The sequence below is a fragment of the Rhinatrema bivittatum genome, chromosome 3, assembly GCF_901001135.1.
Source record: "Rhinatrema bivittatum chromosome 3, aRhiBiv1.1, whole genome shotgun sequence".
In the NCBI taxonomy this organism is placed as follows: domain Eukaryota; kingdom Metazoa; phylum Chordata; class Amphibia; order Gymnophiona; family Rhinatrematidae; genus Rhinatrema; species Rhinatrema bivittatum.
In genome coordinates this window covers 142,724,598-142,743,737 of record NC_042617.1, presented here as the reverse complement: position 1 = coordinate 142,743,737, position 19,140 = coordinate 142,724,598, and the positions used below count along the sequence as shown (strand labels likewise).

At 43.7% G+C, this 19,140-nt stretch overlaps 1 protein-coding gene across 2 annotated transcripts in view; it reads right to left on the bottom strand.

The window, feature by feature from the left end:
* Window positions 1-19,140, bottom strand: part of CRNKL1 (crooked neck pre-mRNA splicing factor 1) — a 67,227-nt gene that overhangs the window by 10,729 nt on the left and 37,358 nt on the right. The window contains exons 10-12 of one of the 2 annotated variants that reach the window (XM_029593766.1): window positions 15,402-15,482; window positions 7,844-8,083; window positions 7,127-7,228 (exon numbers count right to left, since the gene is read on the bottom strand). In XM_029593766.1, coding sequence (XP_029449626.1) covers window positions 7,127-7,228; window positions 7,844-8,083; window positions 15,402-15,482 — 423 coding nt within the window. The remainder of the gene's footprint in view (window positions 1-7,126; window positions 7,229-7,843; window positions 8,084-15,401; window positions 15,483-19,140) is intronic. The other variant, XM_029593767.1, reaches the window with a different exon arrangement.

The window sequence follows — 19,140 nt, the reverse complement described above, 5'->3', positions numbered from 1 at the left end:
ATGGCCAGTTTGCGAAGTGTGTGGGCCCTATCCACCAGAAGGAAGGCTCTTCCCTTGAGCTGTATTTATGCAGGCGCCGATAAATTGCAGGTTGGAGCCTGGACTTCTCATAGTCTATGATTAATCCAAGCTCTTCCAGGCATTGGATCGAGATCCATAGGTTGCTCTGAAGGGTGGTTGATGTCAATGTTACTAGCAACCAGTCGGTGAGGTATGGGAACAACTGGATTCCCTGCTTCCTGAGGTGGGCTACTGCTAGACATTTGGTGAAGACATCTCATTTCAGGGCAGATGAGACCAAAGGGGAGTACCTTGCACTGATATTGGCGACTGTTGACCTGAAAGCACAGGCACTGCCAGGAGGAATGGTGCAAAGAAACATGGGAGTAAGCATCCTTTATTATGCCAGCAAGCACATCCAATTGTTGGCTGTAGGAAAGGAAGGATGGACTTGAGAGATGTCATCTTGAATTTCTCTCTCGAACTTGTTGAGAGCCGAGGTCCAAGACTGGGCGGAGTCTTCCTGATTTTTTGGGAATAAGGAAGTATTGGGAGTAGAATCCCCGAAGCAGCTGCAAGCTAGGGACCCGTTGGATCGAACGCTGCTGAAGCAGTGTAGAGACTTCCTCTTGCCAGCAGCGGATGTTCCCAGAGGTGGACTGATGCTGGCTCACTCGGTGGGAGAGGGTCGGCATGGTCTTGAAATGGAGGGAATAGCTTTCCTTGACAATTGAGAACCCAACGGTTGGAGGTGATAGCTTCCCGAGAATGGTAAAAATGGGAAATTCTCCCCCCATATGTAGCGGTAAAAGTGGCCTTGGTGTCCCTAAAAACCCTGCTGGAGTTTTATGTTAGCTGGCGGCAGACGTAGTCTTTGATTCCTTTGCCTGCCTCAGGGCTGTTGCGGCTGTGGATGTCTAGGTCATGCTAGAGGGTAAGCAGGTGGGCAGTACGTGGAATAAGACCTATACGGCCGTCTCTGGAAGTAGGCTTTTCTGTAGGACGGGTAGTATTTCTTCGTCATCGATTGCTTCCCCAGGGACACCAGTGATAACACCATAACGGTTTGCTCCTTTTATCTGTACTACCATCTCGCAGAGCTTGTCCGGGAGACAAGGGAGGTCTGCCAACTTTTCCTGAATGTCATGGCACTGGCCCTAAACCATGCCATTTGACGAGCAGCTATACCTCCTATTGTGGTATGAGTTGAGGTCTCAAAAGCCTTGTAGATGGTACATAGCAAATGACTTAAACCTTCCTTTAGGTCGTGGCACTGTTGCGGCGGGGTCTCTTCCAGCGAAGCGGTAGCAAGAAAAGGCTTGAGCAACTGAAGACACTCAGAGGTACTGGGTGATATAAAACTGATGCTGTTGTATCTTGGCATTCAGCATCCCCGCCTAGAACACCTTTCTGCCGAAGTCATCCAGATACTTTGAGTCGCACCCTGGAAGAGTACTGGAGTGGAGAATTGATATTTTGGCCCTCTTCATGATCGATTCGACCACCACGGACGCATGTGGCAACTGGACCATGCTGTAGAATGGAGATGGTCTCATCCTGAACTTAAGATCCATCTTGCAGGAGGTTGCCAGCCCTGAGAACGGAGATTCCCAGGCCTTCGTCATAATCACAACTAGAACAGCGTGTGAAGGCAAGGAAATTGGCTCAGTTGGTGTTTCAAAGATCTTTAGAAATCCCAAGACCTGTGCATGGGGTTCTGGTATTTCTGCATCTCGATGTTCAGTTTGGAGCCCACCTTCTCCTAAAACTTTGAATAGGAGAGGTCCTCTGGTGGGGAAGCCGGCTCAGGCTGCGGAGGATGAAGGTGGTCTACACTGGGAGAGTCCTCTCATGGAAGAGGGCAAGACTTGCTGCTCCTTGACCCTCTACGTAGGTGAGGAACTGGGTTAGGATCTCAGAAATCTGCGACATCGCTTGAGATGCCCTTTTTCCCGCACTGGCGACAAGTCCTCTGCCAGTGGGTTCCGTGGTGTCCGAAGGATGTCCGAATCAGGACTTCGGGGCAAAACCTTTACCCGTTCTAATGAAGCTGCTTATCTATGGCGCTTCCGGAGTGGCTCTTGCAGATGTGGTGCCGATCTTTTGTGTCTGGAGACCGAAGATAGATCTGAGTAAACCCGGTCCGAGGAGCTAGAGGAGCTCGTGAACCCCAAGACTGACACTTGTTCCTCGTCTGAGAAGGCCAGATCCAAGTTGGGGAGGATGGCCCCTTGAGGTTCTCCTGTTGGGGCTGGATCCTGGGAGTGTTCTTGCTGATGAGTTGTGTTGAGTTGAGCCCATAGTTTTACTATGCCAGTGCGTTGAAGCGTCGAGCGCCGGATCCTCCTTGCGCTTCGATTTTGACGCATGTGCCGACTGCGCTTGAGGTGCGTGGTGCTTTGTGCCAGGCAACACACTGGGGTGGTGCAATGCATCGAGCAGGTATGGTGGTTCCGCGCTAGAAGCAGGGCACCATGACCGTGATTTAAAAAAAAAAAAAAAAAAAAAAAAAAAAATCTGAGGAGAGAGCGAAATTCTGCATGCAGCCTGCCGTGCAGAAGAAACCAACTGAGGAGATGTCACCACGCGAGAAAGGACGTGCAGCCATACACAGAGCAAAGCACTGTCAGCTTGGTCAAGCTGCACCCAGCCGTCCCAGAAGGACATCCCAGACAGCATGGCTAATTCAGCCTGCATATCTGCGTGAAAATTTAAAAAAAAAATGGATTTAACATCTGTAAATAGTGTATGGTGCTCCTCTGCAGCAGGGCTGCTCTCTAACCCCCAACTGACAACTGCTCATTAAACACAGACTGTGCAGTGTATACAAGTGACCATAACCAGGAGCTGAAGTCACAAAGCTGCCTTATGCTCACTCTTCCTCAGATACACTTTATACCAGGGTTTCCAAAAACTGTGGATCAGGACCTTAAATGAGTTCATAAAACCTTCAGCTGGGGGCCCAAGTGCCTCAAATGGCAGCACTCTTCAGACACCAAGCAACATTAGCAGTGGAAACCAGCAAGGGGGCCTGTGACGCCGCACGCACAGACATAGCGCCCACAACCAAATTTTAAAATGGAGTGTGCCGTGCACCACCACTTTTGGATGCTTTCACCTTTGCTCTGCCTCTCCCCCTCCTCTGGAATGATAAGTGCATGCTGTGACCAGTGTTCTTTTTAAGCTGCATGCACACAACATTTCACACTTTAGTGCACCAAGTTTTCCCCTTTATGCACAACTGGGAGAGAAGTTTGGAGGGCCCGAAGACAGTGCCTGAACTTGATCGAGCTGCAGGGAACAGCAGCTGCAATTCCGATTGCAGCAACAGAACAGAGGAAGCCGATAAGGAGGCAGCTTGTGGAGCAGCTAGAATGTCTCACTGGAGGGTCTAATGGTGGAGGCAAGCAAGCTGTGATGATTTGATTGACAATCAGCACAAGCATGGGCCAGAAGGAGGAATTTTGCTTCGGCTGGAAGGTCCTGCCTTCTGCAAAATATAGAACTTAATTGCAGCTTTTTTTTTGGGGGGGGGGGGGGGGGGGGGGGTAAACCAATCAACGTTAAATATTCCTTTGTGGGAAGAGGATTCCTGCATCTCTTTTCCACACATTCGGGCCGATACAGTAAAAATCGCGGGGAGAGCGCCCACTCTCCTGTGCGTGTGATACAGTATAAAAAAATTATTTAAATTAGGCCCGGCGGTAAAAAAAAAAAAAAAAGAGGCACTAGGGACACTAGCGCGTCCCTAGCGCCTCTTTTTTGACAGGAGCGGCGGCTGTCAGCGAGTTTGACAGCCAACGCTCAATTTTGCCGGCGTTGGCTGTCAAACTGTAGGCGCTAATCCTGAAAGTAAAATGTGCGGCTTGGCTGCACATTTTAACTTACTGAATCGCGCGAGAATACCTAATAGCGCCCTCAACATGCATTTGCATGTTGCGGACGCTATTAGGTTCGGGGGGGGGGGGGGGGGTTTTGGACACGCGTTTTGGACGCGCTATTACCCCTTATTGAATAAGGGGTAAAGCTAGCGCGTCGAAAACGCGCGTCCAAATGCCGGCTGACAGTGCACTCCGTCGGAGCGCACTGTACTGTATCGGCCTGATTGTCTCTGGCCAGCAAAAATGAGAAAGTATGTTTTGTTTTTTGTTGATAGTAAAGTGGGTGAGGAAATGAGCATGCCTGTGCTACGATTAGGTTGTTTGAGAGACTGTATTCTGCATAATTTTATCTGATGCCTAAGCTTTTCTAAAAAAATTTTCCAATACGCTTGTTTCAGAAGATTTATTTGATCTCTGAGCTGGTACCTTTTGAAAATTCTATATTTTCCTGGCCTTTGCCCTTGAACTTGTTTACCTGGCAAGCAAAATGTTTACCAATTCTTGTTTTCTCCTTTGAAGAGACTTTTTATTGTTTTCCTGCACATGTTTTGTCCTTTGTCATTTTAAAAAGATATTTCTTTCTTTTGTAAAACATCTGCAGTGCAATATGATCTTTGCCTGGGATATCCCAAAGCAGTTTGTAGGTTTCATGATTATTGCTTTTTTCTGGAGACTGCATTTCTAAAACCTGCAGAAGTCTCACTTCCTCCCCCCTTCCCCATCACCTACAATTGAAATGATAGTAACTGTACACAGAATAAGCTGTGGGAATAAACTCAAAGCTGATTTAGAAAAATGCCAGCATTTCTAGTCTGTTAATAGCTGGCAAATGCTGAAATCTGCCTATAAGCCCCATGCTCTGGAGATCAGCAAATGTTTTCATCCTTGGCCTACTCCATGTGTAATATTTTGGAAACTGCTCCGCTTGTAGATTTATTATGGTGGTGAGACCCATTCCCACCCATCTCTGCTACTGCATGTGGGTGGTGAGGGAGCTCGCTAGCAGGGCTGCCCGACTCCTTTCACTAAAGGCTTCAGTGCAGAGCATTCCTGGTTTCTTAGCCTGCTTTGATTTTTTTTTTTTTTTATTTTGTGCTGTGACGTTACACACACTCCTCTGTGTGCTTTTATTTATTTAGTTCCTAGGCCCAGCCCCGCGCAGACTCAGAGACAGAACGCGGGAGAAACGTGTGCAGCAACAACTTAGTTCTGCTTGGCACTGCTGCTGCCATTTCCTGCCGCCGGATCCTGCCTCTTTCTCACCACCTCCCTGTGCTGCCATCGGGGTGGAAGGAGAGATACGGCAGCCTTCTGCTCCCAGGGCCTGCAGCCATCATTATCCCCACTAGGCTGGCTGGCCGAAGGAGAGAGTTTCCACTTCTGGAAAAGAGGGAGGGACTGCTATCTGGGAGCCAAGAGGATGAGAGAAACAGCCTGGGACTGGTGCTGAACATGCTCAGTCTGCTGTATTGGAAGAGAGATGGCATGATAGGCAGAAGGTGGTGGAAGGAAGAGAGAATGGGACTGGAAAGAAGAAGGTCAGAGGGATAGTGAGCAAGAGGGTAAGGAAGGAGCCTAGGAGAAGTGGGCTCAGTATAGTTTATAGGGCTCAGAATGAGTGAGAAGAGTGGGGGATGTGGAATCAGGGGGATGATGGAGAAAGGCAGGTGATCAGGGGGATGATGGAGAAAGGCAGGTGATCAGGGGTATAGTGGACAGAGTGGGGAAGGGCACTCTGGGAGGGATTGTGGGCAGAGGTGGGGGTAGGTAGTCAGTCAGGAAAGTGTTGGGCAGAGGGTTGGAGGGGGGGGGGTTGTTCCTGGGATGAGAGGAGGTGGCACCTTTGGCCCTAGTCCAGGCCTAGGATTAGCGGCATCTGGAAAGGACAGGTAGGGGCAGGAGGCAGCAGTGGTGGGGATGATGTGTTTACTTTTGCATTGCAGACTGCAGTCTGTCTTCTTGGCATTTCCAGTTTAGGGTTTTTTGTGTTGGCTTGCATGTTTCTATTTCTAATTTGTGGTTCCTTATTCTGTCTTTGGTGAGGGTTGATCTGCGATACCGAGGTGAGGTATTCTGCTAGCAGCCTGACTTGTTCTGTTTTCCTAATAGAAGGTATTTTAGGGACTGTTGTAGTATTGCTTTTCATGAGTAGGGTTAATCACCAGAGCCTGGCAGTTAGTGTGTTATATATAGCAGGTTTGTAGTAGGTTTTGAGTACATTTTTCATAGGGCTTTGAATTATTACACCGTGTTACTGAGGTGTGCTAATGTGTTGCTTTTACAGTGAGGTGACGCCAGAATTTGATTATTATTTTTCTATGGTGAGTGGTAAGGGGAAGTATCCTAGTTCTGTTCTGCACCCTTTGTTGAAGAAGCTTCTATGAATGCAGGGTATTGGAGAACTTAAGGTGCAGGGTTTATATTGAGATTCTGTCCTATCCTGTGTAAAGACCCCAGACTTCATCCCCACAGAGAAGACATTTACTGGCTTGGCATACATAAAATAGGTCGATGCTGAGATTTTAAGCCTGCTAGAGGGTTACATATAATTGTGTTGGAGGATCTCCAAAATCTTGTTGTGCTGTCACATCAGCAGCAGGAGGTGAGAAGAGAAGAGGAGGTCCTCTGGAGTGGGTGGAGGTTGAGAGAGGGGATCAGCTGGAGTGCCAGAACAGTAAGAAGGAATGCTTGTTGGATGGGGACCACATCCCTGGTAATTTGTTTTGGTCGTCCTTATGGTTCATGTGAATTTTCGAGTGCTAAAACAGGGTCACATGGGCTAACCGTTTGGGAAGCCCTATTTCACACTACAAGCATGCCAACCCTACACACATGGACAGGACCTGGCATCACTTTTTTGTGGAATAAAATGTTTGCATCTTATCACAGATAACACATTTTTAGTATCATTGCTCAGGAAATCTATGCTGTAGTCAGTCATACTTTGTATGTATCAGTTCGGCCCTATATGAGGTTCTGATGTAAGTTAGCACAGTAATGTCCTGATTTCTTTTGAATCCTGATGATTGCTAAGTAGGAGGATCTTTCAGCCAGACACTTTAAACATCATTTTATCCTCAGGAATGAAATAAGATTTAGAACAAAACAGAACCTTAATGATTTCATCTGTTTTTACCTATTTTTTAGCTACTTAGAAGCCAGCAATAAACTCTACCAGACTAGGGAACTCCCCAGTTTTCACAGTAAAAAAGCACATCAACATTTTCCAGTGAACCCATAACTACCTTTACATGCTGTGTCCGCTGAAGTAATCTCCGGTAAAGAGTTCTTGTTCTCTCATATTCCTCTTGTTCAATTTCAAAATCAATATAGGATTTCCACAGCACCTGAAGGACAGAAAAGAGTGATGAGGTCTGTTTAAAGGTAGTGAGGGTTGAATCTGCCAGATGTTAACAGGTTCTTACTTATAAAAAATAAATAAATAAAATTATATATATATATATATATATATATATATATATATATATATATATATATATATATATATATATATTTTTTTTTAATTGCAGGTAGAATATGGGAGAATCCCATTAATTAATCTACAGTAAATTAATCAGGTAGCAGTCTTATCAAACAAGATACAGACAAACTACAGAGATCCTTTAACTATTCAGTGTTGCATAAAACCATAAAATATGACAGAACAGAACACAAGGCCCATATACTTGGTACTTTTCCTGTCTTACTGCAGCACTACATACTCCACTTTATTTAGAGAATTTTTAACCCATGTGTCTGAAAACCTTGCTCCCTGTGAGATACAAATTTAACTTCCATAATTTAATAGTATATAATATATAAGCATAATCCAAATTCTTATGGAAAAATCTTTTTATTAGAAGACTCCTTCATAAGCAACATATATCAAGAAGAAATAAAGAAAAAGAATGCCAGGTTTTCTTTTAGGGTCATTGTATAGCTACTTTAACTTTTTTCATTACCTCTGGCATGTCCAACCGGGGCTGACTAATGGCCAACTCATATACTGCTCGAGCTCTCTCAACGTCACCAAGGATGGTTTCCAACTCTGCAAATTTAATCCATGACGTGCAGTTCTCTGGTGCAAACTCCAGGAATTTCTCATAGAGCTTCCGGCAGCGGTCAAATTCTCGCAGCTGCAGCTCCAGCTCTATGTAACCTTTGAAGAGTTTGTTTTTAGGACATTTACCTATAGATGTACCCTAGTGGACAAATAAACAAAACCCAAGGTTAGAAGCTTGCACAAATGAACCAACTTAGTCCATGTTTACTAGAGGGCAAAAGTGTTTCTGAAAAAAAAGCACCGATCAGATAGACCAGCCAACTGGCTGAATGAAGCCTGCCTTTTATTATGGGTTGCAACTCCAGCAGACCATATCACTGTATTTTCTGGTGATGGGGATGATACCATAGTTACTGTTTGTCACACAACACCTCAGTTCCACCCCTAACCTACTCAGGATTAACCCCATGGCCACTTGGAGGGTCCTGCTAAGCACTGCCAAGGTCTGCTTGCCCCTGCACACATGCTCTTACACTGGCAACCTCCCACTCACAAGTATCCCACCCACAAGCTATTCCCTGGTGGCTTCCAGGGAGACTGGGACCCTACATAACTCAAGAGATCACACAATTCCTAGAAATACACCTACAGACCAAATACAGAAAACTCTGGGAACATTGATTGGTTCAGGATAGGTAGAGCTAACACACTATTGAGTTTGTTAACAATAAGTAGATACAGTGAATGGAAAAAGATTTACATTTACAACCAGCAACATGTAAAACAACTTTTGTTTATTTATTTAACATTTTTATATACCGACGTTCTGGTAACAATGTTACCAATCACTTCGGTTTACATAGAACTTAGAAATGACTTAACACGAATGTCTTACAGATAACAGGGAAACTATGGAACTTGGACAACATTGAATTGAATAAATAGTAACTTATACAATATACAATATATACAATTTTAACTAGCAGAATTCCTATAAATTAGGTTAATCATGTAACAAGTGGTTGAAGATTGGCAGGAGGGAAATTCAGATTAATTCAAGGATTAGTAAGCAATGTGGGATAAAGAGATCATTAACCAGGCAGGAAAAGTGGTATAAAAGATCAGTTCAGGCGTAGGCTTGTGTGAAAAGCCAGGTTTTGAGTCTTTTTTTGAATGTGATGGGGCACTGTTCGAGCCTAAGGACTGCAGGGAGAGAGTTCCATTGGTTAGGACCTGCTGTGGAGAAGGCTCTTTTTTTGGAAGATATTTTGAATGGAGGTATTTTTAGCGAACCTTTATGTGCAGATCTCAGTGGACGGGAGGATGAGTGTAGTTGCAAAGGTATCCTGAGGTCCAGGTGTGATGTTTTGTAGATGGATTTATGGATGGTAGAGAGTGTTTTGTAGAGGATTCTATATTTTATAGGGAGCCAATGGAGATTCTTTAGAATTGGCGTAATATGGTCCCTTTTTTTGGCTTTAGTTGGAATCCTAGCGGTGGCATTTTGGAGCATTTGTAGAGGTTTTAGGGCAATAGCTTAATCCTTGTTTAATCCTTAATAGTTTAATCCTTGTTAACTAAACACCAATAGTTTAATCCTTGTTAACTAAACACTTTTCACAACTTATCAGTGGCAGAGGGACTTCAGAAGTTGTGCTCTCCACTAGGCATGTGCATTTGTTTCATTATTTATGTGCATAAATCATGGACTTTATAGTACATGCATAATGGATAGTATGTGTGTACTATTAATAACTTTAGTTATGTGAGCACTATCCATTTTTACATGTGTACTATAAAGTCTGCAAGTTATGTGCATAAACTGGAAACAAATGAATCAAAAACACATCCATACTCTACTGGAGTTGGAGCAGGCTCTCAGCACTGAGATCTGCTCTCTGTATTACCAGCTAAGACTAGAAACGCAACTTCAGGACTCGGGCCAATCACAGTACAAAGTATTAGCATTAGCTCCCTGACCAATGGCCTTCTGGCCAATGGAACTGCAGGATGTTACAAGTCTCACAGCTTCCTCAAGGACAGTGGGACATGTATGCTGCCCAAGCATCACTCAGTCAAGCAAGCAACCCAGGCCTCTGTTTGAACTACAATGCAGAAATCAAACACCACCTGCAGGCCAGCTCAAAGGAAATGAGCTCTCTGGGGAAGTCAGAGGGCAAAACTATCACCACCAAGCAGCAAAACCCCTGTTTGGTCACACTGTTCATTATCTGTTAATGAGTTTCTACATAATACCTGCCCTGATTTTCTTTAAATTAAGCTAATAGCTAGTTTGTAATCTGCAGAGACAGAACTTTTCACCTTTGGTCATTTGTCCGTGTTCTCCACTACAGTGGTTTTCAACCCAGTTCTTGGGACACACCTAGCCAGTCAGGATATCCTGAAAACCTGACTGGCTAGGTATGTCCTAAGGACTGGATTGAGATTCCCTGTTCTTCTAAACTATGTGAAGAGCACCAGCTTCGCTAGAGAACTCAGAAGAAGTGACTCAGGCTAAGGGACATCTCTAGGCCAGGGTTTCCAGGACTCCATGTGAAACAAATCCTCCAAAAGTCTGGTGGCCATCTACTGATGAATGCTGCTGCCCAAATGGGCATTTGATTTCTGTTACAGTACACCACCAGGACCTTTGGAGAACTAGGAAACATGGGCGTGACCATTCCGAAACCTGAGAACATTTCTGTGAACATTGACACAGAGTAAAACCCCCAGAGAACATGGTGCATACTACAAAAGCATTCTTATGAGGTGGAGACCTTTAGGTAAGTGTTTATTTAAAACATTTTAATTCAAAACAAATAGCTCACATCTTACAAACATGTATGGCATTTCATATCAGGAAGAATTGTGTACGATTTATCTTCACCATACATGCAGATAGAAACACAGAAATAAGACAGTAGTAAAAGAACATACGGCCTATCTAATCTGCCCATTCTTACCAAATACTCAGGGCTCTACAATCCCTACCACTTTCTCAGAGATCCCCTGTGCTTGTCCCATGCTTTCTTGAATTCAGATATTGTCCTGGTTTCCACCACATCCACTGGAAGGTTGTTCCATGCATTTATCACCCTTTCTGTAAAGAAATATTTCCTTAGATTACTCCCAAGTCTATCCCCTTTCACCTCATCACATGACCCCCCCCTTGTTCTAGAGCCTTCTTTCCACTGAAAGAGGCCTGCCTCCTGTGAATTGATACCTTGGGAGTATTTAAAATGTCTATCACAGCTCTCCTATCCTGCCTTTCCTTTAGGTCATACATGTTTAGATCTTTAAGTCTGTCCCCATGTTTTAGAACAAGGACAAGTGACCATTTTAGAGGACTCCATTTGGTTTATATCCATTTGAAGCTGCGGTCTACAGAATTGTACACAGTATTCCAAATAAGGTCTCATCAGGGATCTATCAGGAGCAATATCACCTTTTTTTTTCTGCCGACCATTCCTCTCCCTGTGCACCCAAGCAAACTTCTAGCTTTTGTTGACACCTTAGCTACCTGTTTAGCCACCTTAAGATAATCTGATACCATCAACCCCAGATCTTGCTCTTGTTTTGTGCTTAAAAGCATTTCACCCCCCCCCCCCCCCCAAATACTGTACTGCTCCCTTGGGTGTTTGTAGCCCAAATGCATGACTGCATTCTTTTTTTTTCTTAGCATTAAATCTTAGCTGCCAGACTCCAGGCCATTCCTTGAGCTTCGCTAGATCCCTCCCTTCGTTTTCCCACATCTTCCTGGGTGTATGCTCTGTTGCAGATTTTCAAATCATTTGCAAAAAGACAAACTTTTCCCAATAATCCTTCTGAAACAATCGCTTACATTGTAACATAGTACATGGATGGCAGGAGAAGACCAACTGATCCATCCAATGTGCCAGTTATTCCTGTCCACACTGCTAAGGATACATCCCAGCTGCCAGCCATACAGCATTTATGTAAATGAACTTATCTCCCATCTTTCCTAACATAAAATCGATAGCTAACAGCAGAAATAAAGCAACACAAATGTCTTCCTTAGCATAAAACAGAAATGCCAAAATAAAACAGTATCCCATCAAAAATGCTAAAAATCCTCAAAAGATCGGTATATTTCCATATATTGTTAAGGAAACCCAGATATGAAGAAAACAGTTTCTACTTTTAAAGCAGAGGACAATAACCTTAGAGGCTACCTTCCAGTTGAGGTTCCCCCTGCAAATGTTTTGTGAAGTCACAAGGAACAAGTTATATCTTTTATGATCTTTCTCAACTAGAAGACATTTTAGTTAATAAATCTTTGCCTCCAGTGTAATATTGGTTCTAGATAAGCAGCCTTATTTAGAAGTATGACTGCAGTTCTTTTTTGGATTATCTTTCTTTACAAATACTTTCAATATAGTATTTGCTAGATATAGTTTCTTCATTTGTAATTGTCATTGTTTTATGTTTCTGCATAGCAATACTAATTATGTCTTCAAGTATGTTTGAATGTAATTTAAAATGCAATAAAGTTAAAAAAAAAAAAAAAGAAAAATCCTAAAAAACTATTAATTTGTATTTAGAGTCAAAATCTCATAATTGAATCTCAGATCATTAGTAAATATCATACCCAAGGCAACAGTTTTGTACCTTAAATATCAAGAGCTTGAAATTAAGCTGCATTAACCTTCAAAGGTCAAAACAATTTTCCAAGTGTACGACTGTTGGTTGGACTGAAGAAAGTGCAGAGAAGGGCGACCAAAATGATATGGGGCATGGAACGGCTCCCCTATGAGGAAAGGCTGAAGAAGTTAGTGCTGTTCAGTTTGGAGAAGAGACGGCTGAGGGGGGATATGACAGAAGTCTAACTTGTTCAAGTCCTTTCATGATTTTGTAATGTAAATCTGTTATTTACTCTCTCAGATAATAGAAGGACTAGGGGGCACTCCATAAATTAGCAAGAAGCTCATTTAAAACAAATTGAAGAGAATTATTTTTCACTCAACGCATAGTTAAACTCTGGAATTCATTGCCAGGGGATGTGGTTCCAGCAGTTAGCGTAACTGGGTTTAAAAAAGGTTTGGATAAGTTCTTAGAGGTGAAATCCATAAACTGCTATTACAATAATTAATAAGCAATAGTAGCTTTTGATCTAATTAATGTTTGGGTACTTGCCAGGTACTTGTGACTTGGATTGGCCACTGCTGGAAATTGTATACTGGGCTTGATGGATCCTTGGTCTGACCCAGTATGGCATGTTCTTATTTTCACAAGCACAGTAAAGGAGCAAATGCTGCACGCCAATTAAATTATCCAAGCATCAAGGGAAATGCAGAAATGTGAAATCAGTCCCAAACTTCGAGTTTCATGAGAAAGATTTTTTAATCCATTATCACTGCAAACTCCATTGCTCAGAAGACACAAATGTTCATAAACCAAGGGGTCCCCCGACACGGACCCGTGTTTCGCCAAACGCGGCTGCGTCGGTCGGGACAGTAATTTTTAGCGGTATTCAAAGCTTTAAATCTTAGCGTCTTAATAAAAATTTTCAGCTCTCCTGAACTTCGGCTCTAGTCAGCCTCCAGTGCACACAATACCACCTGGGCATAGAGCACACCCCTTCCAGGACGCATGCAAATACACGCTCAAGACCAAGTAGCCGTCGAATGCACAAAAATACATGCGCAAATACGTGCTCGTATAGGCCATGGTGTTATGCGCACAAGTACCCGCGCAAATAGGCGCTCCAGTCTAGGTCGTAGAAGTACACGCTCAAATCTAGGCCATGGCCTTATGTGCACAGATCACAGCACATGCAACCGCCGCGCAGTGAGAATGTTTGCACATGCCTACTCACGCAAGAAAAGAACCGCTGCAGTGGCCTACCAAACAGCCAAGTAAAGCCTGCTTGCACCTTCAGCACATTTAGGCCCAGATCAGTTTAATATCTGGCACCGAAAATCGGCCTGAAGAGCTTCTCAACAGCTCAGGCCTCTTGACTGGCCGAGAATCCATGGAGTCAAGAGCCAGCATTCCACTAAACACGCTTTACGCATAAGCAAATTAAAAACAGGCAGTAGACTTCTACCAGAACCAGAGATGACGACTCTGTGCAAGTGCCTCTTCAACCTTTGTGGGACAGGGAACTGCCAGTGATAGTTGAGGAGGGGATTCCCCTGCCTCGCCCGCTGATGCTGCTAGGGAATTGAAAATGGCCGCCGCTTCCGTGCAAATGGGGAAAGCCTCAGTGATATACCCTGTCATCAGTGATGCTTGTTCTACTGGTGTGGCCATGCTTGACACAGACCTCCTAATGTTTCTGCTGCACGCTCACGCTGATCCTCCCAGAACTCGTGGCACCACCAGCACCTCAAAGGCAAGCAGGGGAACAGCCCCTCAATGCCAAGGAGCCAACACTCAGTCTCCTCAGCAGGCAGACAAGCTGCTGAAATACCCCATTGCTGAGCTCCCCGAGCTGCTAAGGTAGTTCCCCCCCTGGAACCTCACTGCTGCACATATTCCTCTATCCAGTTCCTTTTTTAACTCACTAAGAACAAATAAAGATACATAAAAACCAATACTTTCCCTTTGGTGTGGAGTTTAAGGTTTCAGGCCTTCAGGCCGCATAGCAGATCAGAAAAGAGCCAGACTTACAATACCTACTCCCTAGAATGGAACACAGATCTGCTAGCAGAAAAAAAGAAAACCAGTCAAATTAAAAAAGGGACAGACTAAAAGAAATCAGCTGCCCTGAGCCTGTAGCTGCCTCAGCAGCCTCGCGAAGGGGAGGGATCTGGACCACCAGATTTACACCCCACAGAATAAAGGAACAAGCGTACAAAAGGGTCTCCAACCCCTAGCTTGTCCACCTCAACCAGACAGAGAAGGACCTACTAGGACCCAAAAACCCCCTGGGAGGAAGGCTCATAAATCCAAAACAGTCTCCTGACTGCAGAACTGCAGGTTTTGTACCATCTCCCATCTGCTGGAGACAGAGAAATACTGAGGGTCTGCAGGTGACACACTGGGTTATGTACAGTGTCAGTGAAACTTTATCTGTCTCCATCTGCTGGCAGAGAGGCAAAACCTAAGAGTCTGGACTGATCTGGGGTATAACAGGAACAGAAGATTGACAAGTATTCAGATTTAAACCTGACTGATTGTCCTACAACACAGTCTTAGCAAGTTTATGACAAATTGTATATCAAGTTGGATTGTTTCAGTTTCTGAAGGAACCCTGATTACATGTTTAACTAAACAGGACTTCAGCTTTCTTTTATTTAGCATTTCAGACAGCATTCCCCTCAGAGAAGTGTAAGCTCGACATGAACCTCCCAACTAAAACCTGCTTACATCTTCAATGCAGACTCCCCAGACCGAGATCGGAAAGTGCTAGAACAAAAAGGATCTGAGCTTACAGTTTTCTGCTTTCCACCTGGTTTTGCTACAGTGACTATGAAAAACCCGAAAGCCTAAGAATCCCTCTCAAAATCCTTATTCTCAGCTAAATTTTGTTTTTTTTAGTGTATATTACTTACCAAAGCCTTCCTGCCAGCTAAGAGATTCTTCTGTCTTATTTCAAACTGTGCATAAAGCAACCACATTTTTGCAAATGTGAACTGGAAAATAAGAAGAGAAAAAACAAATATAGATTTTCTTTGAATGATTAGTAACTATGGCTTTCACAATTACTTAAGAAAGGGATTGCATGACATAATATGGGGGAAAAAAAAACCCACGCATCTCAAATAGGACACCCACCCAAAGCTCTCAAACTGGGAGTGAGATGCATCTAAAGGGGCAGGCAATGCATAAGCAGGCCCATGCCTCTTCACAGGCTAACTTTCCTCATTTCCCCATCCCAGGATGTATCAATGTGATATATACACACCTAGGCAGAGAATCCACAATTCAGGAGAAGAGAACTTCTTCAGCAAAGCAAATTCCCTGGAGGCAGGGCTAATCCAATTGTTTCCCTGCAACTCATGACCAAGGAGCTCCCAAGAAAGCAAGTATGCAGATCAATAAGACATGGCCATTGGGTTTGTCTGTGAGCGAGTCCTTGTATAATGGCAAGCAAAACTAAAAAGTCCAACTTCCAGTCTGAGGATCATTGCATCAAATTTACAGAGGGGCTCTTACTACAGTCTTCCCAGCTTATCAAGATAAAATCCTGCCCCAGGCTAAAAGACAGGCAAGACCGGAAGCTGCTTTTGGAAACATCTCTCAGTGTCTGGGCATTTTTGCTCTATTTTTTCCTAAGTTTAACTTAATTTGGAAAATGTATATCCCACCTTCACAGATCTAACTAAACAAGGTGAATTACAATATAAAAATAATGCTAGCACTGAGCTCTGTTTTGTTAAGACTCAGCTGCACTGCTGTTCAGAATCTTTTATTTTATGTTTTTAAAAGAGGCAAACCTCCTAAACTTTTATTTTATTTTTGGAGGGGGGGTGGGGGTGGGGAGGGATGTGAAATGTCTTGATGCAATGGAGAAATTACTTACCTAATAATTTTGTTTTCCTTAGTGTAGGCAGATGAACTCAGGACCAATGGGTTATGTGTTCCCCTGCTAGCAGATGGAGACGGAGTCAGGTTTCAAAGCAGACATCACCTTAGATAAACCCCTGCAGTGACCTCAGCCCTTCAATATTCTTTTCAAAAGCCATTGTGGACAAACTATCGAAAAAACTTGATTATAACTTTATTAAAACTTGATTAAAACCAGATAACTGTACTCAACCAAATGCTGAATCCCAGCAAGATTATAGATGCCCTGATCTAAGGATTGGGCGACGGCTTACCCGTAACCTCTTAGAATCTATATTCACTTCACGTACAATTCCTTGGCATCATTCTTAGGCAGCCATGGGCGGGATGCTGAATCCATCTGTCTACACTAAGGAAAGCAAAATTATCAGGTAAGTAATTTTTCCATTTCCTAGCGTGTGGCTGGATCGACTCAGGACCAACGGGATGTACAAAAGCTACTCCAGATCGGGGCAGAAGGCTGCCCACGGTCCGGTTGGCAGCGCCCTTGCAAAGGCTGCATCCTCTCGGGCCTCAAAGTCCAGGCGATAGAGCCTGGAGAAGGTGTGCAAGGAAGACCATGTCGCCGTTTGGCAGATGTTGACGGGAGACAGTAGCTTGGCTTCTGCCCAGGAGACTGCCTGAGCCCTAGTGGAATAAGCTTTAACCTGAAAGGGTAATGGCTTTCCTGCCTCTACATAAGCTCCCGTGACCACCTCCTTGATCCAGCAAGCTATGTTAGCTCGCTAAGCTGGCTCGCCCTGCCTCTTTCCACAGTAAAGAACAAACAAGCGGTCCGTCATGCGCACTGGTTCTAAAAGTTCCAGATACCACATCAAAATCCTATTGATGTTTAAAAGGCGGAGGCGGCGGTAATCTTTTGTGTCCTTGTATCTATCTAGGGACAGCAACAAAATGGACTGATTCACATGAAAATCTGAGACTACCTTGGGCAAGAAGGCTGGAAAGTTGTAATGCCCCTGGGGTCATCCAGAGGAATGGTTCCCTACATGACAATGCCTGTAGTTCAGAGATGCGACGAGCCAAGCATATCGCCACCAGGAACACCGTTCTCAGGGTTAATAGGTGAAAGGACAGACTGCACAGCGGCCGAAAGGAGGGCCTTGCTAAAAATTCTAATACTAGATTAAGATTCCACAAAGGAACTGGCCACCGTTGGGGTGGCCAGAGGTGCTTTACCCCTTTTAGAAAACGGGCTAAGTCCGGATGTGCAGGCAGGCAGGCAGGCAGGTTCCGTTCACCTCGCCTCTGAAACAGGATAGAGTCGCTACCTGGACCTTCAAGAAGTTACATTTATTAAAATTTCTTAATCGCTCAATACAATGAAGGCCTGAACGGTGAACAAAGATACATGCATAATCAATTTAGCAAAAACAGAAATACATATAAAATACATACGACCATGCTTGGTTTAGCAAAAAGATATATCACAAAAAATGAAATTATAAAATTCTCACAAAACTAAGATTCTGCCAGATAAAACTCAGTCTTTAAAATGGAAAGTAAATAAAATATAAAAACAAAAAATATAATTAAAAACAATTAAAACAAATGTTTTAATTAGCTTTCTAAACTCTTTCAGAGAGGTAGATTGTCTCAATTCTAAAGGGAGAGAGTTCCAAAATATAGGCCCAACAACTGAGAACACACATTCGAGTGATATGAAGCCTCGCTATCTTTGGGGAAGGAATATCCAGGAGATCTTGATCATAGATCTTAAAGCTCTCATTGGTTGGTAAAACTTGAGAATCGAGTTGGCCCAATGGGAGGTATCATCATTTAAGAGTTTGAATATTATCATGGCAATTTTATACTTGGCTCTTTCCTGAATAGATAGCCAATGTAATTCTATTAAAACTGGAGTGATATGTTCTGAGCTTTTAAGTCCAGAGAGAAAACAGGCAGCAGAGTTGAGTAACAACTGTAAGGGACGTAAAGTGGTGTATGCCAAACCAAGACACAGATTGTTACGGTAATCAAGGATGGGGGAAGATGGAAGCCTGAAGAACTGTGCGAAAAACTAAAGTAGTTTTTTTAAACCAGCCAAAACACGGAGTCTATAAAACCCTGTGTTAAAACCTGTCTGATCTGTGGGAAAAAGGATAAGGTATCAATGCACTTAGGATATCAACTTCCTTATCCGTGAAGGCTGGAGGAAGACCTTGTCCTGCTTGGTGTCAAATCGTACTCTCCAGATATTCCAAGGACAGGGAGGGTTTGAGGCTGCTTTTGTCCATGTTTACGACCCAACCAAGCTCCTGAAGTAGGGACGTCACCCTGCTGGTCACCCAGAGAGACTCTCTTCCAATGACTTCACCCGGATCAGCCAGACATCCAAGTACGGGTGCATCAGGATTCCCTCTTTCCTCAGTGCTACCACTATGACCACCATAATCTTGGAAAATGTTCTGGGGGTGGTGGCCAGGCTGAAGGGCAGTGCCTGGAACTGATCATGGCGGTCCAGTAATGCAAAGTGTAGGAAACAATGTTGCTGGATTGGATTATGAAGGTAGGCCTTGGAGAAGTCCAGGGAGGTTAGGAACTTTCCTGGTTGTACAGCCATTATTTATTTATTTATTTAGAACTTTTATATACAGACGTTCGTGTAAAAAATACAAATCACACCGGTTTACAATGAAACTGATTGTCGCATGAGAGCATTACATAGAACAGAGGTTACAAATAACTGGGGTACAGGAGACTAAATATCAGTATTTAAATACA